Source organism: Phyllobates terribilis, unplaced genomic scaffold, assembly GCF_046119375.1.
Source record: "Phyllobates terribilis strain yellow unplaced genomic scaffold, ASM4611937v1 Scaffold_2__4_contigs__length_985480577, whole genome shotgun sequence".
Lineage (NCBI taxonomy): Eukaryota > Metazoa > Chordata > Amphibia > Anura > Dendrobatidae > Phyllobates > Phyllobates terribilis.
This window is the reverse complement of record NW_027362762.1, coordinates 449,291,428-449,316,968: the sequence shown is the minus strand read 5'-3', so window position 1 is coordinate 449,316,968 and position 25,541 is coordinate 449,291,428. Positions and strand designations below refer to the sequence as shown.

The 25,541-nt window shown below is 42.0% G+C and overlaps 1 protein-coding gene across 2 annotated transcripts in view; it reads left to right on the top strand.

The window, feature by feature from the left end:
- Positions 1-25,541, top strand: part of BRIP1 (BRCA1 interacting DNA helicase 1) — a 369,260-nt gene that overhangs the window by 162,544 nt on the left and 181,175 nt on the right. For both annotated transcript variants that reach the window (XM_073665493.1, XM_073665494.1), the window contains exons 12-14: positions 391-556; positions 2,772-2,912; positions 24,781-24,942. In XM_073665493.1, the coding sequence (XP_073521594.1) occupies positions 391-556; positions 2,772-2,912; positions 24,781-24,942 (469 nt within the window). The remainder of the gene's footprint in view (positions 1-390; positions 557-2,771; positions 2,913-24,780; positions 24,943-25,541) is intronic.

Below are 25,541 nucleotides of genomic sequence, written 5' to 3'. Positions count from 1 at the left end.
AGTTTGTAATAACCTGCTAATGCTTATAATTTCAAAAATGACCATTTTTTTGTTCTTTATTAAAATGAAAAGGTTGAAAACTCTGCTGTGCATAATTATTTGGAACATGCATTTTGAGTGCAGTTTGAGTTTATTTTTTTTTAAATATACTGTTATCATAGGCAGTTTGTACAAAAACCTTTCAATTGTACTCGAATAGTTATTTGACTGGAAAATTACAATGACTGCAATTCATATAGGTAATTTGGGAAAATCTGAGAAAATATTATTTGCATAATAATTTGGAACACAGTGTAGTGCATAAAATATGTACTGCATCCTGGTGATACATATGTGGTTTTGCGATTACAGCATTTTACCATTTACTACAGTAGTCATCCATTTCTTTAGATTTGCAGAAGATTACAGGATTGCCTTGCAGCAGTCTTACACATGGACAAACAGACAAGATGTAGCAGATGAAAACGGATTCTTTGCAAGACCAAAAAACCGTAGAAGCATTCGCCAAAGGACTCTAGTGTATACGCTGAACTTCTGGTGCTTGAACCCAGCAGTGGTAAATTACACTATACTGCATTCATACATATGCACAGACACGTTTTGTTGAAGAATGCAATTACCCATGTACTCAGAGAAAGTGGATGACCAAGTCTTAAAGGGCTCCAAATGTGTAAAATACATGCTCTATTTGTGGAACTAAAATATATGGTTTTATACAGTGGGGAAAAGAAGTACAGTATTTGATACACTTCCAATTTTTCCCACCTACAAAGAATGAAGAGGTCTGCAATTTTTCTCGTATGTACACTACAACTGTGAGAGACAGAATCTTAAAAAAAGAAAATCCAGAAAATCACATTGTATGATTTTTGCATAATTAATTTGCATTTTATTGCGTTAAATAAGTATTTGATACAATAGAAAAACAGATCTTAATATTTGGTACAGAAACCTTTGTTTGAAATTACAGCGGTCAGACGTGTCCTGTAGTTCTTTACCAAGTTTGCACACACTGCAGCAGGGATTTTGGCCCACTCCTCCATACAGATCTTCTCCAGATCTTTCAGGTTTCGGGGCAGTCGCTGGGCAACATTGAGTTTCAGCTCCCTCCAAAGATTTTCTATTGGGTTCAGGTCGGCAGACTGGCTATGCCACTCCAGGACCCTAAAATGCTTCTTACGGAGCCACTCCTTAGTTGCCCTGGCTATTTGTTTTGGAAGATCAGACATGACCCTTCTTCATTGCTCTGACTGGGGGAAGGAGGTTGTTTTCCAAAATCTTGCGATACATGACCCCATCCATCCATCCTTCCTTCAATACGGTGCAGTTGTCCTGTCCCCTTTGCAGAAAAGCACCCCCAAAGTGTGATGTTTCCCCCACCATGCTTCACTTTTGGGACAGTGTTCTTGGGGTTGTACTCGTCCTTCTTCTTCCTCCAAACATGGCAAGTGGAGTTGATACCGAAAAGTTCTATTTTGGTCTCATCTGACCACATGACCTTCTCCCATGCCTCCTCTGTATCATCAACATGATCATTGGCAAACTTCAAATGGGCCTGGACATGTGCTGGTGTGAGCAAGGGGACCTTGTGTGCCTTGCAGGATTTTTATCCATAACGGCATAGTGTGTTACTAATGGTAACGTTTGAGACTATGGTCTCAACTCTCTTCAGGTCATTGACCAGGTCCTCCCATGTAGTTCTGGGCTTATTCCTGACCTTTCTCAGAATCATCCTTACCCCACGAGGCGAAATACTGCATGGAGCCCCAGACCGAGGAAGATTGACAGTCATCTTGTGTTTATTCCATTTTCTAATAATTGTGCCAACAGTTGTTGCGTTCTCACCAAGCTGCTTGCCTATTTTCATGTAGGCCATCCCAGCCTTGTGCAGGTCTACAATTTTGTCCCTGGTGTCCTTAGAGTTCTCTTTGGTCTTGGCCATGGTGGAGAAGTTGGAGTGTGATTGATTGAGTGTGTGGACAAGTGTCTTTTTTACAGGTAACGAGTTCAAACAGGTGCAATTAATACAGGTAATGAGTGCAGAGTAGGAGGGCTTCTTAAAGAAAAACAGGTCTATTAGAACCAGAATTCTTGATGGTTGGTAGGTGATCAAATACTTATTTCATGCAATAAAATGCAATTTAATTATTTAAAAATCATACAATGTGATTTTCTGGTTTTTATTTTTATATTCTGTTTCTCACAGTTGAAGTGTATCTACGATAAAAATTACAGACCTCTCCATTCTTTATAGGTGGGAAAACTTGCAAAATTGGCAGTGTATCAAATACTTATCTCCCCACTGTATATGACTGCCATGACGCGACATGAGATAGCAAAAGGTGCCGAAAATATACCTATAGAACTAATGCAGTGTGGCATTTGAGAAAAATTTCACCTTCACATAACTTACAGTTTACAAAACTTTAAATCTCCCTGAAAGTTGTGCAAAATAATCTGCATGAGGCAAAGTGGAATAAGACACTATTAAGATGTTTTCACGTGTTGGGTTTTGCAAAAGAATTGACACAAAAGCCACAATGCAATAGCAGCTTGTGACCACTGCCTAGCTTTTGCAGGTGACAGTACAGTGTTGTATTGTTGGAGGTGTTCTTTACTTTGTGATGTCCCTGACTTGATAGATGGGTCACCTGACAATGAGCTCTTCACAAAGTCTTTAGATCTTATTCAAAATGTCATATCTCAGTTATATGTGAAAAGGAAAAATACTTTGTTATATCATATTTACTTACTGTGTTTTTTTATTACAGGCATTTTCTGAACTAAGTGGCAATGCTCGCTCTATTGTCCTTACATCAGGCACCTTGTCTCCAATGGGTTCATTTTCCTCTGAGCTAGGTGTTAAGTTTTCTATCCAGCTAGAGGCCAGTCATGTTATCCAGAAATCTCAGGTGGGTGATGACTTTTATACTGTGCATTTGTGAGTATGCTTCTGAAGAATTTAGGTATATAGTTGCAAATTTTTACATTGTGAAAATGTGGCATATGTGTGTTAACACAAGACTATTTTCACAGAGATGCCAGGTATTGAGCTTTGAAAGGGTTTTTCCAAAATGGGCATATTTCACCTAAACACAGACTAGGTGATAAATGTTTGATTGCTGGGGACCCCTATACTGAGACCAACATCGATATTTAGAACAGAGGTCTGTTCCTGCTCACTACATGATTATAGTGAAGAATGGCTTAAACAGATCAGTCGTGAAGCATGGATAATGCCACTCCATTCGTTGTCTATTGGGATAATAGAAGCTGTGCTGTACTCCATCAATAGGGATAAACAAAATGCGATGTTCTTTCAGTATATAGTCCATAAAGTCCTTGGAAGTTTAAGAGTTTCCCGTGGTCAGGGTCATTGGTGTGTCACTGTCAACGGTGGTAGAAAATGTTTGAGACAAACATTCAAAAAATTACTATTTTGAAATCGTGTGTGTCATTTATTAACAACAGTAAGGAAAAGAAGAGCGATAAGTTAAAGACCATAAGACAGCAACCAATTTAGTTCAGATTAACCCCTTTACCCCCGAGGGTGGTTTACAGGTTAATGACCAGGCCAATTTGTACAATTCTGACCACTGTCACTTTATGAGGTAATGACTCTGGAACGCTTCAACGGATCCCCCTGATTCGGAGACTGTTTTTAGTGACATATTGTACTTCATGATAGTGGTAAAATTTTTGTGCCTGATGTGCCTAAACAGTGGAAACCCCCCACAATTTACCCCATTTTGGAAACTAGATCCCTTGAGGAACTTATTTAGATGTGTGGCGAGCACTTTGAACCCCCAAGTGTTTCGCAAAAGTTCATGACGTAGAGCCATGACAAAAAACAAACATTTTTTTCCACAAAAATGATCTTTTAGCCGCAATTTTTTTATTTTCACGAGGGTAACAGGAGATATTGGATCCCAAACACTATTGTGCAATTTCTCCTGAGTATGTTGATAACCCAGATGTGGGGAAAAGCCATTGTTTGGGTGCACAGCAGGGCTCGGAAGGGAAGGAGCACGGTTTGACGTTTTCAATGCAAAACTTGCTGGAATTGACAGCGGACACCATGTCGCGTTTGAAGAGTCCCTGATGTGCCTAAACAGTGGAAATCCCCCACAAATGACCCCATTTTGGAAACTAGACCCCTTAAGGAACTTATTTAGATGTGTAGTGAGCACTTTGAACCCCCAAGTGTTTTGCAAAAGTTCATGAAGTAGAGCCGTGAAAAAAATAAAAAAAATTTCTCCACAAAAACGAGCTTTTAGCCGCATTTTTTTTTTTTCACGAGGGTGATAATAGAAATTGGACCCCAAAAGTTGTTGTGCAATTTCTCCTGAGTACGCTAATACCCCATGTGTTGGAGAAAACTACAGTTTGGGCGCATGTCAGGGCTCGGAAGGGAAGGAGTGACGCTTTGGAATGCAGACTTTGATGGAATGGCCTGTGGGCATCATGTCGCGTTTGCAGAGTCCCTGATGTGCCTAAACAGTGGAAATGCCCAACAAGTGCCCCCCTTTTGGAAACTAGACCCCCAATGAATTTACCTAGATGTGTTGTGAGCACCTTGAACCCCCAGGTCCTTCACAGAAAATGATAATGTTGACTTGTGAAAATAAAAAACAAGCAAATTTTTTCCACGAAAATGTTAAAAAAAAATATATTTTCACAAGGGTAACAGTAGAAAGTGGACCTCAAAATCTGTTGTCCAATTTCTCCTGAGTACGCTGATACCCCATGTGTTGGAGAAAACTACAGTTTGGGCGCATGTCAGGGCTCTGAAGGGAAGGAGTGACGCTTTGGAATGCAGACTTTGATGGAATGGTCTGCAGGTTTCATGTCATGTTCTCAGAGCCCCTGATGTGCCTAAACAGTGGAAATGCCCAACAAGTGCCCCCTTTTTGGAACTGATACCCGATTTGTGAATTCTATAATGTAGTGTCATACGTCAGTTGTGTAGACAACCTGACGAACACTACACAACTGACGTATGACAACCTGACGAACACTATGTCAGATGTGTAGTGTTCATCAGGTTGTCATAAGTCAGAAATTAATTTAGTAGTTAATGGAAGTATGGTACCTTCTGAAGCATTCTTTCATGCACAGGCCAGGTTTGTCGGGGCAGGTGTCGCATTGGTAGGTGGTGTTCTTGCGTATTCCCCTTTTGGAACACACTCGGCACCTGCTTTGTAACTTACTTTTTTTCCTGTTTGAGGGACCTCTCCCAGGAAATGTTGGCCTGGTACAATTCGAGGTCCTTCAGTTCCGAAGGTACTGGGGCCCGCTCTATCACCGCTGCCAAATATCAAGGCCTTGATAACTACCTCCTGGAACTGAAGTATGACATAGAAGTCTGGCCTGCACATTGTGACAGAAGGAAAGCGTTGTGCATTGCCATCTGAACGATGTGCTCAGCCAGCTTCTTGTACCACACCTTGGCCTTTCTCAAAGCACTGTACGGCTGGAGGACTTGATCAGAGAGATCAACTCCCCCCATGTACTTGTTGTACCCCACTACACAGTCTGGTTTGACGACCTGTGTAGTGGAACCTCGTACAGTGCTGAGGGTGTTGCCATCATTATGTATGGTGGTCAAGAAAAGGACATCCCTCTTGTCCTTGTACTTGATCACCAGCAGGTGGTCGTTACATTGGGCTCTGCTCTCACCCCTTCTGAGCATTTGCCCAATTAGTGTCTTTGGGAGGCCTCTCTGATTTTTGTGGACAGTACCGCAGGCTGCGGTACGTCGCTCAGAGAGGGACTTGAAGAGCGGGACACTTGTATAAAAGTTATCCACGTAGAGGTGATAACTTTTATCCAGCAGTGGGAGCACCAAATCCCACACAATTTTCCCACTCACTCCCAGAACAGGGGGGCTTTCAGGGGGTTTAATCTGGGAGTCCTTCCCTTCGTAAACTCTAAACTTGTGAATCTACCCTGAGGTACTCTCAGAGTTTATACAGCTTGATTCCGTACCTGGCCCTCTTACTTGGCAGGTACTACCGGAATCCAAGTCGCAATCTGATTGCCGGAAACATTGAAAAATGCTGTGATTGGCTGTTCAGAATAAACACAGACAATCACAGCGATCGTGGTTGCGGGGGGCGGCGACACCCCCCCGGGATGGTGACACCAACTTCCCTGGGGTAGGATGGCACCGGAAATTTAATGCGATCACCGCATGAAAGCTAGTGTGTAATAGTATGTAGCAGGCCCAATAGGCCCAGGTTTCAGCTACATACTATTACTGATATGGTCGTAAAGGGGTTAAACATCCTGGAAAAGGTAAGTGATGTTGGGGCAAGACCTAAAGTGTCCAGCCATAAGACACATACCGTGGTGGCCAAAAGTATTGGCACCCCTGCAATTCTGTCAGATAATACTCAGTTTCTTCCTGAAAATGATTGCAATCACAAATTCTTTGGTCTTATTATCTTCATTTAATTTGCTTGCAAGGAAAAAACACAAAAGAGAATGAAGCAAAAATCAAATAATTGATCATTTCACACAAAACTCCAAAAATGGGCCAAACAAAAGTATTGGCACCCTCAGCCTAATACTTGGTTGCACAACCTTTAGCCAAAATAGCTGCGAACACCCGCTTCCGGTAACCATCAATGAGTTTCTTACAATGCTCTGCTGGAATTGTAGACCATTCTTCTTTGGCAAACTGCTCCAGGTCCCTGATATTTGAAGGGTGCCTTCTCCAAACTGCCATTTTGAGATCTCTCCACAGGTGTTCTATGGGATTCAGGTCTGGACTCATTGCTGGCCACCTTAGAAGTCTCCAGTGCTTTCTCTCAAACCATTTTATAGTGCTTTTGGAAGTGTGTTTTGGGTCATTGTCCTGCTGGAAGACCCATGACCTCTGAGGGAGACCCAGCTTTCTCACTCTGGGCTCTACATTTTGCTGCAAAATTTGTTGGTAGTCTTCAGACTTCATAATGCCATGCACACGGTAAAGCGGTCCAGTGCCAGAGGCAGCAAAGCAACCCCAAAACATCAGGGAACCTCCGCCATGTTTGACTGTAGGGACCGTGTTCTTTTCTTTGAATGCCTCTTTTTTTTCCTGTACACTCTATGTTGATGCTTTTTCCCAAAAAGCTCTACTTTTGTCTCATCTGACCAGAGAACATTCTTCCAAAACGTTTTAGGCTTTCTCAGGTAAGTTTTGGCAAACTCCAGCCTGGCTTTTTTATGTCTCGGGGTAAGAAGTGGGGTCTTCCTGGGTATCCTACCATACAGACCCTTTTCATTCAGACGCCGACGGATAGTACGGGTTGACACTGTTGTACCCTCGGACTGCAGGGCAGCTTGAACTTGTTTGGATGTTAGTCGAGGTTCTTTATCCACCATCCGCACAATCTTGCGTTGAAATCTCTCGTCAATTTTTCTTTTCCGTCCACATCTAGGGAGGTTAGCCACAGTGCCATGGGCTTAAAACTTCTTGATGACACTGCGCACGGAAGACACGGGAACAATCAGGTCGTTGGAGATGGACTTGTAGCCTTGAGATTGCTCATGCTTTCTCACAATTTGGTTTCTCAAGTCCTCAGACAGTTCTTTGGTCTTCTTTCTTTTCTCCATGCTCAATGTGGTACACACAAGGACACAGGACAGAGGTTGAGTCAACTTTAATCCATGTTAACTGGCTGCAAGTGTGATTTAGTTATTGCCAACACCTGTTAGGTGCCGCGGGTAAGTTACAGGTGATGTTAATTACACGAATTAGAGAAGCATCACATGATTTTTCAAACAGTGCCAATACTTTTGTCCACCCCCTTTTTTAGGTTTTGTGTGGAATTATATCCAATTTGGTTTTAGGACAATTCTTTTTGTGTTTTTTCATTGAAGAAAAATTAAATGAAGAAGATAATACCAAAGAATTTGTGATTGCAATCATTTTCAGGAAGAAACTGAGTATTATCTGACAGAATTGCAGGGGTGCCAATACTTTTGGCCACCACTGTACCGGTACTTTAGGTAAGTAATAATCATGATAAAGATTTGTCCGCCATATTATATTTGAACCAATGTCATAAGATGTGTTTCGCAGTGTCAGACTGGCCCAGTAGAGCATGGGAGGATCCTCCGGTGGGCCCCCTCCTTGTTTCTGTATGTTTTAAGCAGAAATGCTTTAGCTGAAGTCTTGAGCATCATTTAAGGTAGTACTGGCATCTACATTGAGTTCTGCACTACTACCTTAATAAAACTCCCTGTGCCACCATAACACCTCCTTCCTTCTTTCCCCCTCACACTCAAACTTCTATGCTGCAAGGGCAGGGAGAGGGAGGAGGTTTGCAGGCTGCAGCTGCACTGAGCCAAGCTTTTTCACCTGCACTCAGCAACTCGGCATTTGTGTTTTATGTGTACACTGTGTGTGATCACTTATACTCATGTATAACTGTCAGTGTGAGTGAGGTGGGCCCTTATTCAGTTATGGGTGGTGGGGGATGGAGCCCTCAGTCAGTTATGGGTGAGTTAGGGCCCCAATCCTACAACACCCATATATTATTTTACTAAATGAGGGCACCCACACTCACACTGACAGCTACACACACATTCTACACAAATATAAATATTCATACTCCATATACACATGTACATATTCACACTTTACTTACAGCTGTGGGGGTTGAGCTATGGTTCCTCAGTCAGTTATGACCTTATATGAGCAGGAAGAAGCATGTTTCACGTTAAACAGCTGTCGCTCATTTCTGCTTTCCCAGGTCCACATCATGTGCATGTTCCCTCAATAAAGATGCCGTTTTAAATTACAGGTGGTGAGTGCCGCTATTTTTTCAGCCTTTCTCTTGTCCAGTTATGACCTTATAGGTGATATAGAAACAGAACGTTTCATAAATTGTCTATAATGGTGGATAATTACAGAAAGTTCTCTTTCTGTATTAATGAAGCCATAACTGGTTAAGGACCACCTCCCATCTCCATCAATAAGTGCTGTTTCACACATCATATTTTTTGGTACTTGTGCTATCCATCATTTTTGCAAATAGATCACTGACCTATTCAAGTGAATATGCTTTTTCAGCTGTCTTTTTATTTTTTTTGTTTCGGAAAAAAAACCTATGACATATCCTACTTTGATCCATATTGCCAATAACCACTTATTACATGCAGATTTTAATGCACATTTTTCCCTATGCAATGCAAAGGGTTAAATCCACAGTGAAAATCGTCGCAAGAAATTGACGCAAAGTGGAATTTTCACATTGCACTGTAATTACTTGAAACTCTGTATCCAATGGAAATCTAGCGCTTTTGCTGTACCTGCTTATAAACACTGACTCCATGTGCTGTTCATCATGAGACTAAGGTATACTAGGTGACCATCACAGCGGGCTATTATTTACCGTATGTAAAAATTGTGTAAATTATTACCATGTCCATATTTAAGGCCGAACCTTTGTTGACAAACTAGGCCTGAGAAAATAGGGACGGTGATGCACGAGGGTTTTCTGTGGACCCTATTTATGGCCTTATTCAGACATTCATTATATTCTGTTGTGGTCCCCTATCTAAGGCCTCATTCAGACTTTCATTATATTCTATTGGACTATTCACATCTATGTTTTTTTGTGGACCGTGCGACTGCACCACAAAATAATTACGAATATTCAGGTGCATCTCACGAAATTAGAATATCATGAAAAAGTTAATTTATTTCAGTTCTTCAATACAAAAAGTGAAACTCATATATTCGATAGAATCATTATAAACAGAGTGATCTATTTCAAGTGTTTATTTCTGTTAATGTTGATGATTATGGCTTACAGCCAATAAAATCACTAAAGTCATTATGTCAGTAAATTATAATATATTATAACAACAGCTTGAAAAATGCTTTTAAAATCCAAAATTTTGGCCTACTGAAATATGTTTAGTAAATGCACTCAATACTTGGTCGGGGCTCCTTTTGCATCAATTACTGCATCAATGTGGCGTAGCATGGAGGTGATTAGCCTGTGGCACTGCTGAGGTGTTATGGAAGCCCCGATTGCTTTGATAGCAGCCTTCAGCTCGTCTGCATCGTGATACTGTTGCTTTTAAACCAGGTATTGGTACTTTTGGCAGTGTGGACAGGTGTCAAGTCCTCCTGGAGAATGAAATTGCCATCTCCAAAAAGCTTGTCGGCAGAGGGAAGCATGAAGTGCTCTAAAATTTCCTGGTAGACGGCTGCGCTGACTTTGGTCTTGATAAAACACAGTGGACCTACACCAGCAGATGACATGGCTCCCCAAACCATCACTGATTGTGGAAACTTCACACTAGACCTCAAGCAGTTTGGATTGTGTGCCTCTCCACTCTTCCTCCAGACTCTGGGACCTTGATTTCCAAATGAAAATTGTAACTCTGGGACCTTGTGGAGTGTGTCAATGACTGCCTTCTGGACATTTGTCAAGTCAGCAGTCTTCCCCATGATTGTGGAGCCTACTGAAACAGACTAAGAGACCTTTTTAAACGCTTAGGAAGCCTTTGCAGGTGTTCTTTGTTAATTATTTTAATTTGCTGAGATAATGACTTTTGTGTTTTCATTGGCTGTAAGCCATAATCATCAACATTAACAGAAATAAACACTTACATAGTAACATAGTTTATAAGGTTGAAGGAAGACTAAGTCCATCTAGTTCAACTTATAGCCTAACATGTTGATCCAGTGGAAGGAAAAAAAAAACCCATGTGGCAACACTAAGCTCCACATTGGGGAAAAAATTCCTTCCTGACTCCATACGGCAATCAGACTAGTTCCCTGGATCAACACCCTATCAAGGAATCTAGTATATATAACCTGTAATATTATACTTTTCAAGAAAGGCATCCATGGCGTTCTTAAATTTTAGTAGTGAATCACTCATTACAACATCATGCGGCAGAGAGTTCCATAGTCTCACTGCTCTTACAGTAAAGAATCCGCGTCTGTGATTATGATTAAACCTTCTTTCCTCCAGACGTAGAAGATGCCCCCCTTGTCCCCATCTCAGGCCTCAGAGTAAAAGGATCAGTAGAAAGCTCTTTGTACTGTCCCCTTATATACTTGTACATAGTAATAAGATCACCCCTAAGCCTTCTTTTTTCCAAACTAAATAACCCCAAGTGTAATAACCTGCCTTGGTACTGTAGACCCCCCAGTCCTCTAATAACCTTGGTCGCTCTTCTCTGCACCCGCTCTAGTTCAGCTATGTCTTTCTTATACACTGGAGACCAGAGCTGTGCACAGTATTCTAAGTGTGGTCACACTAGTGACTTGTATAGGGGTAAAATTATGTTCTCCTCATGAGCATCTATGCCTCTTTTAATGCATCCCATTATTTTATTTGCCTTTGCAGCAGCAGCCTGACACTGGCCACTAAACGTGAGGTTGTCGTCCACCAATACACCCAGGTCTTTTTCAGTTACTGTTTTGCCCAGTGTTTTACAATTAAGCATATAATTATACATTTTATTTCCTCTGCCCAAGTGCATTACCTTACATTTATCCCCAATAAAGCTCATTTGCCATTTATCAGCCCAAGCTTCTAGTTTACATAGATCCTCCTGTAATATAAAATTGTCCTCCTCTGTATTGATTACCCTGCAGAGTTTAGTGTCATCTGCAAATATTGAAATATTACTCTGTATGCCCCCTACAAGGTCACTAATAAATATGTTAAAAAGAAGCGGGCCTAATACTGACCCCTGTGGTACCTCACTGTTAACTGTGACCCAGTGTTGTAATAGATCACTCTGTAATGACTCTATATAAGATGAGTTTCACTTTTTGTATTGAGGAACTGAAATAAATTAACTTTTTGATGATATTCTAATTCTGTGAGATGCACCTGTATGTCAATTTTTGATCCGAGTCACGGATTAAAATTACCTGTACAAGAATGTTTGCCATTTTATTTATTTGTATTTTGATCTAGTATATTATTATTATACTGGTGACTGTACTGCATTATTGGGTGAAAACCCAAAAAATTGAGTCAAAGCACACTTTGGTATAAGTGCAATGCATAAATGTGCATTCACACTGGCCATTTAACACGAAGAAACTAAGGTAAAAGCAAAATGAGCTAATACCCTGTAGTTTTATTATTACCAGCAAAATACCCTCAGCCTCGCTCTCGTAAAATAATATGTTCAATTGTTGCTTATGCTTGCTAAGGTTACATTTTTAGTTTCACCCTGAAGTTGACATCTTCAGCGTTTAAAATTCGTTTTTTCAACTCTTCTTTTTTGTTAATTTGGTATTAACAGTTGTTTATTTTTACAAATTTGTCATCACACTGAGGCGAACAACTACTTTTTGAACAATTTTTTTTTAAAAATATTAAAATTGACTCTTCTTTCACAAATATAAAAAAAAATTAAGAAGGAGGCAGCACAATGCAACTTTTCACCCTCCTCCCCGCAGTGTAATCTTATCAGTGTTTAATGGTCAAACGAGTAAATTTGATTTACAGATACACAGTTGTCTATTGTACAGTCATGGCCAAAAGTATTGAGAATGAGACAAATGGTAATTTTTCCAAAGTTTACTGCATCATTTTTTGTAATGGCAATTTGCATATACTCCTGAATGTCAAAGAGTGATCAGCTTAACAGCAATTACTGTACTTGCAAAGTCAATATTTGCCCAGAAAATGAACTTTAACCCCCAAAACACATTTCAACATCATTGCAGTCCTGCCTTAAAAGGAGCAGCTAACATCGTTTTAGTGATTGATCCATTAACACAGGTGTGGGTGTTGATGAGGACAGGGCTGGCGATCAATCAGTCATGATTAAGTAAGAATGACATCACTGGACACTTTAAAAGGAGGCTGGTTCTTGGTATCATTGTTTCTCTTCAGTTAACCATGGTTATCTCTAAAGAAACACGCGCAGCCATCACAAAAATGGCCTAACAGGGAAGAGTATCGCAGCTACAAAGATTGCACCTCAGTCAACAATCTATCACATCATCAAGAACTTCAAGGAGAGGGCTTCCATTGTTGTCAAAAAGGCTCCAGGGCGCCCAAGAAAGACCAGCAAGCGCCAGGACCGTATCTTAAAACTGTTTCAGCTGCGGGATCGGACTACCAGCATTGCCGAGCTTGCTCAGGAATGGCAGCAGGCTGGTGTGAGTGCTTCTGCACGCACTGTGAGGCGGAGACTCTTTGAGCAAGGGCTGGTTTCAAGGAGGGCAGCAAAGAAGCCACTTCTCTCCAGAAAAAACATCAGGGACCGACTGATATTCTGCAAAAGGTACAGGGAGTGGACTGCTGAGGACTGGGGCAAAGTCATTTTCTCTGATGAATCCCCTTTTCGATTGTTTGGGACATCTGGAAAACAGCTTATTCGGAGAAGAAGAGGTGAGCGCTACCACCAGTCTTGTCTCATGCCAACTGTAAAGCATCCTGAAACCATTCATGTGTGGGGTTGCTTCTCAGCCAAGGGAATCGGCTCACTCACAGTCTTGCCTAAAAACACAGCCGTGAATAAAGAATGGTACCAGAATGTCCTCCAAGAGCAACTTCTCCCAACCGTCCAAGAGCAGTTTGGCGCCCAAAAATGCCTTTTCCAGCATGATGGAGCACCTTGCCATAAAGCAAAGGTGATAACTAAATGGCTCATGGAACAAAACATACAGATTTTGGGTCCATGGCCTGGAAACTCCCCAGATCTTAATCCCATTGAGAACTTGTGGTCAATCATCAAGAGACGGGTGGACAAACAAAAACCAACAAATTCTGGCAAAATGCAAGCATTGATTATGCAAGAATGGACTGCTATCAGTCAGGATTTGGTCCAAAAGTTGATTGAGAGCATGCCAGGGAGAATTACAGAGGACTTGAAGAAGAAGGGGCAACACTGCAAATATTGACTTGCAGCATTAACTCATTCTAACTGTCAATATAACCTATTGGTACTCATAATATGATTGCAATTATATTTCTGTATGTGATATAAACATCAGACAAACACTAATAAAAACCAGAGGCCAGCAGATCATGTGAAAATATAATTTTGGTGTCATTCTCAAAACTTTTGGCCATGACTGTAGTGCTTTTTTGTGAACAGTGTTTTTGTTTTACCTTCAGGTGCATATATGTAAAGATTTTTGGGGTTACCCACCCTAGAGCAAGCAACATAGAGTTGACCATTTGAAAAACACGGGCTCTCCAAATTAATTTTGATTACTTTAAGTGATTGATCTTGTGCTTTGTTTATAGTCCTAGCAATTCCAAGTCGGATTGGGAACTGCAGACGCTTAAAATGGAAGGGCATGTCGCTTGGTAGCAAGAGAATACTCGGAATGTAAGCATTTTATCAGTTAGTTTCCCATAAGAATAGTGGCTTCAATAACATTGGGCATGAGACTCTTGACACACAACCTTGGTCCGTTACACTGTTTTGGTGGGTCGAGGCTCCTATTTTTAAATTGAGCCTATGTGGTGGCATTCCAGGAGGCTCCAGAGAATTCAGGAACTCCAATTGCTACATCACGGCTTGCTCACTATCCATGACTGAATCAATGGACATGTATATGGTCGCTGGACCGAGCAGTCTTCCCTGTATTTGTAGATTTATGGAGCTGGCACTATCGTTTTTTTAGTCGCTCGGATTGCGCTTTCATAAAGCCACTGATGATGGTTGTTAAAATTGTTACAAATATCAGGGAAAAATTGGTCAATAACCTCCAGTACAGAGGACGTCATTTTGCAAAAGTCTTCCAGGAAGCAAATTAAGCCAGTAGTGGAATCTGTAGGGAACCTGTCATTTCCGAGGCATAGTAGATGAAGTGTAAATTTGTCCGCAGTAGTATTTGTCATTAAGTGAACCCGCATATTAGTGGTCAGAGTTAGCTTGTGAATATGTCTCCATTGATAAGATTTCAAACAGGCATTCAGCCTTTGATTCATCCTGTCTCATCCGTGTCCTTTCAAGCCGGGACTCGCGTTGTTCACTTGTCTCAGCTGGTATAAGGAGATGCAGGAGAGGGCAAGGTCTATGATACCAAGGGAAGAGAGTATTTGTAGTAGGAGGGAGTGATCGACTGTATCAAAGGCAGACGACAGGTCTAGAAGGAGGAGCATAGAGAATTGTCTGTTAGCTTTGGCAGTAAATGAATAGTTAGTAATTTTGGTTAGAGCAGTTTCGGTGGAATGGTGGGGACAAAACCTGGATTGTAGGTGGTCAAAGAGTGAGTTAGATGAAAGTTCAGCATGGACATGCTGTTCGAAGAATTTGGAGGCAAACGACAACAGCGATATGGGGCGATAGTTGGCCTCAGAAGTCGGCTCGAGGGATGGTTTCTTTAGGATAGGTGTGATCTTAGCATGTTTGAAAGCTGAAGGAAAGGTACCAGAAGTTAGCGATAGGTTGAAGAGGTGGGTTAGGGTCGCGATAAGCGTGGTGGTGAGCTTGACAAGGAGGTTGGATGGGAGGGGGAGAGTGCACAAGTGGTGAGGTGCGCTTTTGAGAAGAGATGAGTAAGCTCTCTCTCACTGATGGTGGGGAGGAAGGTTATGGGGGAAGAACAGTAGCCTGATATACATAGGGGTTGTGGATCCAGGGCAGTAAAGATTTGCTGCCTTTTTTGATCAATCTTATTTTTGAAATGTGCAGCGAAGTATTCTGCAGAGATGAGAAGTGTCCGAAGGGACAGTGGAGGGCGGCGAAGGGAGTTAAATGTGTTGAATAGCTGGGGAGGTGGGATAAAGAGGATACAAGGGTGGTAAAGCAGTCTTGTTTAGGAGAGGTGAGGACTGACTTGAATGTGAAAGTTTTAATGCAGTGAAATTTGCCTGTGAGTGCGTTTTCTTCTAGTTCCGCCCTGCAACCCTGGATACTTGCCAAAGCTGTTTTGTGAGGTTGTTGTGCCAGGGTTGTCCATTAATTTGTAACACTCTGCCCCGCAAGAGAGGGGCGACCGACTCAATAGCTGATGCGAGTGTGTCATTGTAGAAAATGGTGGCATGTGGATGTCTGGATGTGCGAGGTTTCTACTGTGATGCGCTAGTTGCTGGACATAGGGGCAGGTGAGGAGAACAGTGATAAGAAAGTGAGTAGATGGTTGTCAGATAGGAGGAGAGGTGATAGGAAGCAGAAGAGGGTGAAGATAAGGTTAGTGCATGTCCGTTTGTGTGGATGGCTGCAGATCAACACTGCGTAAGACCAAAGGATGAAGCAAGCGAGAGGAGTTTGGAGACTGCAGACTGGCAGGTGTCATTGTAGATGTTGAAGTCACCGATGATGATGGTGAGAATGTCAGCAGATGGGAAGTGTAGAAGCTAGCTGAAAAAGTGGTCAATAAAGGTGGTGGCCGGGCCTGGGGGTCGTTATATGACCGCCACTTGGAGGTTGGAGCGTGAGTAGATACGGACAGAATGCACTTCAAAAGAAGAGAGTATAAGGGAGGGTAGAGGTGGGATTGGGTTGAAGGTGCAGTTGTTAGAAAGGAGACCCACTCCTTCATCTTGTGTATTGCCAGGGCGAGGAATTTGAGCGAAGTGATGGCAACCTTAATACAGCGCATGAGAGGAGGCCGGGTAAAAGGGTGTCAGCCATGTTTTGGTGAGGCCTAGGAGGGATAAATTGCGAGAGGTAAAGAGGTTGTGGATAACGTGGAGCTTATTGCAGACGGAACGGGTGTTCCAAGGAGCTCCAGAGAATGCGCGGCGGAGTGAGGGTCAAAGGAATGGGTTGTATGTTGCAGGGATTGTGGTATTTTCTAGTGAGTAATGAGTGATAGGAAGTAGATTTAGTGGGTGGTATCATCAATTGTGGAGGTCCAGGTTTGGGAGATATGTCACTAGTAGTGAGGAGAAACAGAGGGAAAGGAGGTGAGAGAAGGGGAGTGGCCGGCTTGCTTCGTGTTTTAGTAGGAGGGATGTGAGGAAAGTTGGGAGGGTAAGGGGGAAAGTGAGATAATTATTTATTTGGAGAGTGTTGGTGTTTGGGGATAGTGAAGGAGAGTAAGGGTGCTTTCACATTGCGTTTAGGTACCAGTTCAGGGGCTTGCGCAAAATGTGATTCGGCTATTTGCGCCGGCGGGGGCCATGTACTATAATGCTGCCGACAGAGCGAACATGCGCTCTGAAGTACATATTTTTTGGGCTTTGTACGCCTACTGAAAGAGGACGCTCAAACAATGATGTTATCCCTGTGTTATCTTCTAAATGCTGTGATCCTGGCATTTATAAAATTATGAGAGGTAGTGGGTTCCCTCTCTCACCCATCCGGTACCCCCCGTCACGTGATCACGGTGAGTCGAGAGTTGTCATGGCTGCCCGAGGTCAAATGATGGCCCCTGGTTCTGCCACCTACGGTGGCCTGTTAGACCCTGCCCGAAACGGTCTAACAGGCGATCTGCCAGTATAAAGCTGACAGGTATGTGTGTGTGTGTGTGTGTGTGTGTGTGTGTGTGTGTGTGTGTGTGTGTGTGTGTGTGTGTGTGTATATATATATATGTGTATATATATATATATATATATATATATATATATACGGTACAGACCAAAAGTTTGGAGACACCTTCTCATTTAAAGATTTTTCTGTATTTTCATGACTATGAAAATTGTACATTCACACTGAAGGCATCAAAACTATGAATTAACACATGTGGAATTATATACTTAACAAAAAAGCGTGAAACAACTGAAAATATGTCTTATATTCTAGGTTCTGCAAAGTAGCCACCTTTTGCTTTGATGACTGCTTTGCACACTCTTGGCATTCTCTTGATGAGCTTCAAGAGGTAGTCACCGGAAATGGTTTTCACTTCACAGGTGTGCCCTGTCAGGTTTAATAAGTGGGATTTCTTGCCTTATATATGGAGTTGGGACCATCAGTTGTGTTGTGCAGAAGTCTGGTGGATACACAGCTGATAGTCCTACTGAATAGACCGTTAGAATTTGTATTATGGCAAGAAAAAAGCAGCTAAGTAAAGAAAAACGAGTGGCCATCATTACTTTAAGAAATGAAGGTCAGTTAGTGCGAAAAATTGGGCAAACTTTGAAAGTGTCCCCAAGTGCAGTTGCAAAAACCATCAAGCGCTACAAAGAAACTGGCTCACATGAGGACCGCCCCAGGAAAGGAAGACCAAGAGTCACCTCTGCTTCTGAGGATAAGTTTATCCGAGTCACCTGCCTCAGAAATCGCAGGTTAACAGCAGCTCAGATTAGAGACCAGGTCAATGCCACACAGAGTTCTAGCAGCAGACACATCTCTTCAACAACTGTTAAGAGGAGACTTTGAGCAGCAGGCACTTCATGGTAAAATAGCTGCTAGGAAACCACTGCTAAGGACAGGCAACAAGCAGAAGAGACTTGTTTGGGCTAAAGAACACAAGGAATGAACATTAGACCAGTGGAAATCTGTGCTTTGGTCTGATGAGTCCAAATTTGAGGTCTTTGGTTCCAACCACCGTGTCTTTGTGCGACGCAGAAAAGGTGAACGGATGGACTCTACATGCCTGGTTCCCACCGTGAAGCATGGAGGAGGAGGTGTGATGGTGCAGGTGTGCTTTGCTGGTGACACTGTTGGGTATTTATTCAAAATTGAAGGCATACTGAACCAGCATGGCTACCACAGCATCTTGCAGCGGCATGCTATTCCATCCGGTTTGCGTTTAGTTGGACCATCATTTATTTTTCAACAGGAGAATGACCCCAAATACACCTCCAGGCTGTGCAAGGGCTATTTGACCAAGAAGGAGAGTGATGGGGTGCTACGCCAGATGACCTGGCCTCCAGAGTCACCAGACCTGAACCCAATTGAGATGGTTATATTCTAGGTTCTTCAAAGTAGCCACCTTTTGCTTTGATGACTGCTTTGCACACTCTTTGCATTCTCTTGATGAGCTTCAAGAGGTAGTCACTGGAAATGGTCTTCCAACAATCTTGAAGGAGTTCCCAGAGATGCTTAGCACTTGTTGGCCCTTTTGCCTTCACTCTGAGGTCCAGCTCACCCCAAACTATCTCGATTGGGTTCAGGTCTGGTGACTGTGGAGGCCAGGTCATCTGGTGTAGCATGCCATCACTCTCTGTCTTGGTCAAATAGCCCTTACACAGCCTGGATGTGTGTTTGGGGTCATTGTCCTGTTGAAAAATAAATGATGATCTAACTAAACGCAAACCAGATGGAATAGCATGCCGCTGCAAGATGCTGTGGTAGCTATGCTGGTTCAGTATGCCTTAAATTTTCAATAAATCCTCAACAGTGTCACCAGCAAAGCACCCCCACACCATCACACCTCCTCTTCCATGCTTCACGGTGGGAACCAGGCATGTAGAGTCCATCCGTTCACCTTTTCTGCGTCGCACAAAGACACGGTGGTTGGAACCAAAGATCTCAAATTTGGACTCATCAGACCAAAGCACAGATTTCCACTGGTCTAATGTCCATTCCTTGTGTTCTTTAGCCCAAACAAGTCTCTTCTGCTTGTTGCCTGTCCTTAGCAGTGGTTTCCTAGCAGCTATTTTACCATGAAGGCCTGCTGCACAAAGTCTCCTCTTAACAGTTGTTGTAGAGATGTGTCTGCTGCTAGAACTCTGTGTGGCATTGACCTGGTCTCTAATCTGAGCTGCTGTTAACCTGCGATTTCTGAGGCTGGTGACTCGGATAAACTTATCCTCAGAAGCAGAGGTGACTCTTGGTCTTCCTTTCCTGGTGCGGTCCTCATGTGAGCCAGTTTCTTTGTATCTCTTGATGGTTTTTGCAACTGCACTTGGGGACACTTTCAAAGTTTGCCCAATTTTTCGCACTGACTGACCTTCATTTCTTAAAGTAATGATGGCCACTCATTTTTCTTTACTTAGCTGCTTTTTTCTTGCCATAATACAAATTCTAACAGTCTATTCAGTAGGACTATCAACTGTGCATCCACTTGACTTCTGCACAACACAACTGATGGTCCCAACCCCATTTATAAGGCAAGAAATCCCACTTATTAAACCTGACAGGGCACACCTGTGAAGTGAAAACCATTTCCGGTGACTACCTCTTGAAGCTCATCAAGAGAATGCCAAGAGTGTGCAAAGCAGTCATCAAAGCAAAAGGTGGCTACTTTGAAGAACCTAGAATATAAGACAAATTTTCAGTTGTTTCACACTTTTTTGTTAAGTATATAATTCCACATGTGTTATTTCATAGTTTTGATGCCTTCAGTGTGAATGTACAATTTTCAAACTCATGAAAATACAGAAAAATCTTTAAATGAGAAGGTGTGTCCAAACTTTTGGTCTGTACTATATATATATATATATATATATATATATATATATATATATATATATATATATATATATATATATATATATATATATATAATATATATATATATATAATATGAAAATATCACTAAATAAAAAGCAAATCGAGGGTAGAGCAAAGTACCTCAGTGTGCATGCGCTGGGAAAGGTCCAAGAGCCACGAGCACTGCAGTACGTTACTCTCTGCCCTGGCCAGGGCAGAGAAGTACACCTGCACAGGTGCACGATGCTGGACACTGTGTGGTGGATGACCTACGACGCGAAGGAGGACGGCATCGCAAGAGGAGAGGAGGCGCTGGACCAAGACAGCGATGCCCATCGAACCGGACCGCCCCATAGATGAGTACAATAAAAGGTCTTTTTCTTGTCTTTCAGGCTGGATTACGGACATATATACAGCCTATTAGAATGTTCTATATCAGGACTGAAAGGTGGTGGCCATATCTCATATGGGACAAACCTGGTGACAGGTTCTCTTTAACCCTTCTAACTTCCTAACAGAAAAAAATTGTTTAAAAAATGATGCAAATGTAAAGTAGACATGTGGTAAATGTTATTTATTAACTATTTTGTGTGATCTAATTATCTGGTTTAAGGGCATAAAATTTAAAAGTTTGAAAATTGTGACATTTTTGCCAAATTTCCATTTTTTTCACTAACGCAAGTCATATCGAAGAAGTTTGACAATTGCGAAACGTTCGCCACATTTCCAATATTTTCACAAATAAAAGCAAAAAATATTGACCTAAATATACGACTAACATGAAGTACAATATGTCACGAGAAAACAGTCTCAGAATCAGTGGGATTCACTGACTCGTTCCAGAGTTATTACCTCATGAAGTGACACTGGTCAGAATTTAAAAAATTGGCCTGGTCAGGAAGGTGAAAACCAGCTCTGGCACGAAAGGTTTAAAAGTGTCTGTTAGATACCTCCATTACGAACTCTTTAATAAAGTGTTAAAAAAACAAAAATAGTTTATTGAAAAACAAACAGAACTACTACCATACCCCTTTAATCATTTTATTACTAGATACCATGTTGCTCCAACATAGTTCATCAAAGTCAAAGTAATCCATATAGTGATAAGAAAAATGAAAAAAGTCTCTGATACTTAGCTGGGGAGTCACTGTCAGTTTCCGGCGCCTGCTCAACAGAACCCTGCGGCACAGTGAGACGGGCCGAGAGGAAGCAAAGCGCGCTTTATGTGAGCGGCGCTCTGCGCATGCCCAGGAAGTCAGGAAGCACAGTGCACGTCACAGGGCCCTGTGACGTGCAGGGGAGGGGGTGATTATGATAAATACTCATATAGGCGGGGATATCAGGGAATAATAAGCACACAGGCAGGGATTTCTTGGCGTCCCCCCGGTCGCCAAGCCTGGCGGAGTTTATAAAAACAGATTTCTTTGCAATCAGACCTCTACTATGGGCCATACAGGTATGTATAGATTTACTTCTATAACCTGTATGCCCATAGTAGAGGTGTGATGTCGCCCAGAGGGTGACAGATTCCCTTTAACGACCGCCGTTTTAATTAGTATCAGCGGTCATTAAGGGGCCTTATTCCCTCTTTGCCGTTCTAAAATGGTGATGGGGGGGGGGGGGGAGAGGCTGTAGCGTCCCCCAGAGTCAGAAAATCTCTGGGATCTCAGCTACTGGGGGTAACTGAGACCCTGGAGAACATGGTCAGGGTTGGATTTTCTGGTCCCCGATCACGAAAAAAACAACAACTGTGCCCGTTGTTACAATCATTTCTCTCTCTTCTGACATGATATACACATCATAAGAGAGAGAAATGATTTCCCATGAGTCCCTCCGGTAGCTCTACCATTCACCGGTCCCTTCTGCTCCTGTTCCCTGGCCCTCCGCGTCATCTTCTTGTAAAAAAAAAATGGTGGGCGCATACGCAGTGTTCCCGCCGAAATCTGCCAGCCGGTACCCGGCAACAATAGGGAATTTTTCCTATTGGTTCCTTTTGAGCACTGTGATAGACCCTCTCACAGTGATCAAAAACAAAAAAAATTGTAAATCAAATCTCCCTTTGTCATACCCTTAATGGGTTGGGGTTGTGTTAGGGTTTCGGTTAGGGTTGCAGTTGGGGGGGTGGTTAGGGCTGGTGTTAAGATTGGGATTTTTTCAAAAGTAAAGAAAAAAAAATAATGACGATATGACGACTAATGTTGAGCGCAAGTGCTTGCTACTCAAGTTTGCATCGGGTGCTCGGGTATGCGCGGAGTATTGCAGTTGCTTGAGTGACATGCTGTTATACTGCCAAAAATGGGCAATCCCCGCATGTTTTTTTTTGGGGGGGGGGGGGGGTTAATAGCCGGGAAACATGGCGGGTGGGGACTCTAGCATGTCACTCGAGCACCCGTGAATCTCTGTGCATATCAGAGCACCCGATGCAAACTCAAGTAGCCTTAATGACGATGTATTCAATATAACAACCTAATGTTATCAAATTCTGTATTGTACCTGTGGGTTCAAAATGCTCACTATACCCCTTGATAAAATCCTTGAGGAGTGCAGTTTCCAAAATAGGGTCACTTGTGGTGGTTATCCACTGTTTAGGCACATAAGGGACTCTCCAAACACGACATGGCATCCGCTATCGATTCCAGCCATTTTTGCGTTCAAAAAGTCACAGAGTGCTCATTGCCTTCTGAGCCCTGCCATGCGCTCAAACTGTGGTTTTTCCCCACATATGGGGTATCTGCATACTAAGGAGAAATTGCACAACAATTTTTGGGGTCCATTTTCTCCTGCTACCCTTGTTAAAAAAAAAAAAAAAAAATGGGGCTAAAAGATAATTAGATATTTTATTTTCACGGGTCTACGTTATAAACTTATATGAAGCATCGGGGGGGTTCAATGTGCTCACCAAACATCTATGATAAGTTCCTTGAGGGGTCTAGTTTCCAAAATGGGGTCACTTGTGGGGGGGGGGTTACACTGTTTAGGCACATCAGGGGCTCTCCAAACAAGACATGGCATCCCCTAATTATTCAAGCAAATTTTGCATTCAAAAAGTCAAATGGCGCTCCTTCCAGTGGTTTTCCCCAACATGTGGGGTATCAGCGTGCTCAGGAGAAATGAAACAACAAATTTTGTGTTCCATATTTTCTAGTTGCCCTTGTGAAAATAAAAATATTTGGGTCTAAAGTCAAATTTTTTGTGAAAAAAGTTAAATGGTCATTTTTTTCTTCCACATTGCTTCAGTTTCTGTGAAGCACCTGAAGGGTTAATAAACTTCTTGAATGTGGTTTTGAGCACCTTGAGGTGTGCAGTTTTTAGGATGGTGTCACTTTGGGTATTTTCTGTCATATAGAATGGTTTTTTAAATTTTGTTGGAAAAATTAGAAATGGCTGGTCAACTTTTAACCCTTATAACTTCCTAACGAAAAAAAAATGATGCTAATTTAAAGTAGACATGTGAGAAATGTTATTTCTTAACTATTTTGTGTGACATAACGCTCCGATTTTAGAGCATAAAAATTCAAAGTTTGAAAAGTGTGAAATTTTCGCCAAATTTCCATTTTTTTCACTAACGCAAGTCATATCCGATACAATTTACCACTACCATGAAGTACAATATGTAACGAAAAAACGATTTTAGAATCTGTGGGATCCGTTGAAGCGTTCGGTCACGGGTCAGAATTGTAAAATTTGGCCTGGTCATTAAGGTCAAAATTGGCTCCATCACTAAGGAGTAAAAATAGGCCAGAGAATTAAATATTAACTTTTTCTATCCTGGACCAACATTTCACAGTAAATGAAAGCACCCCCGTCCTTATAACATAGACCAGTAAGGAAGTGGGCATTACCCTAGAAAAACAGGAATATAATATTAACTCCTTCTCTACCGCAAACCAGCAGCGCTGATGGCACTAACCCCTCCATTACCTTAGTAGGTTTTATATAAGTACTAGTTGTTCTTGGCATCTGTCCCCAAAAATTGTCACACTAGTCCCATAAACAATAAGTTGAGTTATGTTCCGCATGCTTATCCTCTGCATCATTCATAGCTTTAAAACTTGTCACAAATGTTTTAAATACTTATTCTTCCACTTAAATGATTTGTTTTGTTTGTTAATTTCTAAAAAATTGTTCTTTAAAAATATCATGTATTAAGGTGCATTTACACTGGCTGATAAATATGAACAAGCGTTCATAGGAACAATTATTTTATCAGCCTGTCTAAACAGACAGCTGATCTTCTGGCGAGCAAATGCTTGTTCGTCCGGTAAAATGATTTTACTCTTGTTTAAAAATCATTGTTCTCAGCAGTTTATCATCTTGTGTAAACAGGTTATGGTCTGTAAAAAAAAAAAAAATCATCCATGCACAAAAAATGATTCGTAGGGTCAGCCAGTCCTTAAACGACCGCTGATCAACTTATATGTAGCGTATTGGCAGTCATTTAACAACTACAATCGGCCAGTGTAAATTACATAGTGACCCACAGGTCTCAAAGAAGGTGCAGTGAGCTATGATGTCCTTGTCTTACAGGTGTGGGTTGGAACCATTGGTGTTGGTCCTAAGGGCCGTAAACTCTGTGCAACATTTCAGCATGCGGAGACCTTTGAGTTTCAAGATGAGATTGGTGCCCTTTTACTGTCTGTGTGCCAGACTGTGAGCAATGGAGTCCTCTGCTTCCTGCCTTCGTATAAGGTAAATGAAACTAAGGCTATGTGCCCACGATGCAGAAATGCTGCATATTTTTTCCGCTTCTCCCTGGCAGGAAAAACGCATGCGGATTTTACATGCGTTTTTCCCGCCAGGTAGAATAAGAATGGTAAAAAATAAAAAAATAAAGCTTATACTTACCTTCCGATGTCCTCCCGGTGTTTTCTCTGCTGCGTCCGGTGTCTTGGGTGGCTCGCGGTGTTGTGAAGGACCTGCGGTGACATGATTCAGTCATGTGACAGGTCACATGACTCAATGACGTCATGGCAGGTCCTTCACAACAACGTGACCCATACAGCAGACCAGATGGAGCAGAGAAAACACCAGGAGGACATCAGAAGGTAAGTATAAGCTTTATTTTTTATTTTTAAATTCTTTTTTTTACAGTTTCTATGGTACCCAGGTCTGGATGAGAGTCTCTTCTTCTCCAGACCTGGGTACCATCCGCACATTGAACTGTGTGATACCTGCTTGTGCAGATGCAGTGATGCGGATGTCACGCGGTCCAATGCAAGTCAATGGCGGCGATTACGCTGCGTGTCCGCAAAGTTAATGGACATGCTGCTTATTTTTCCGCAATGATC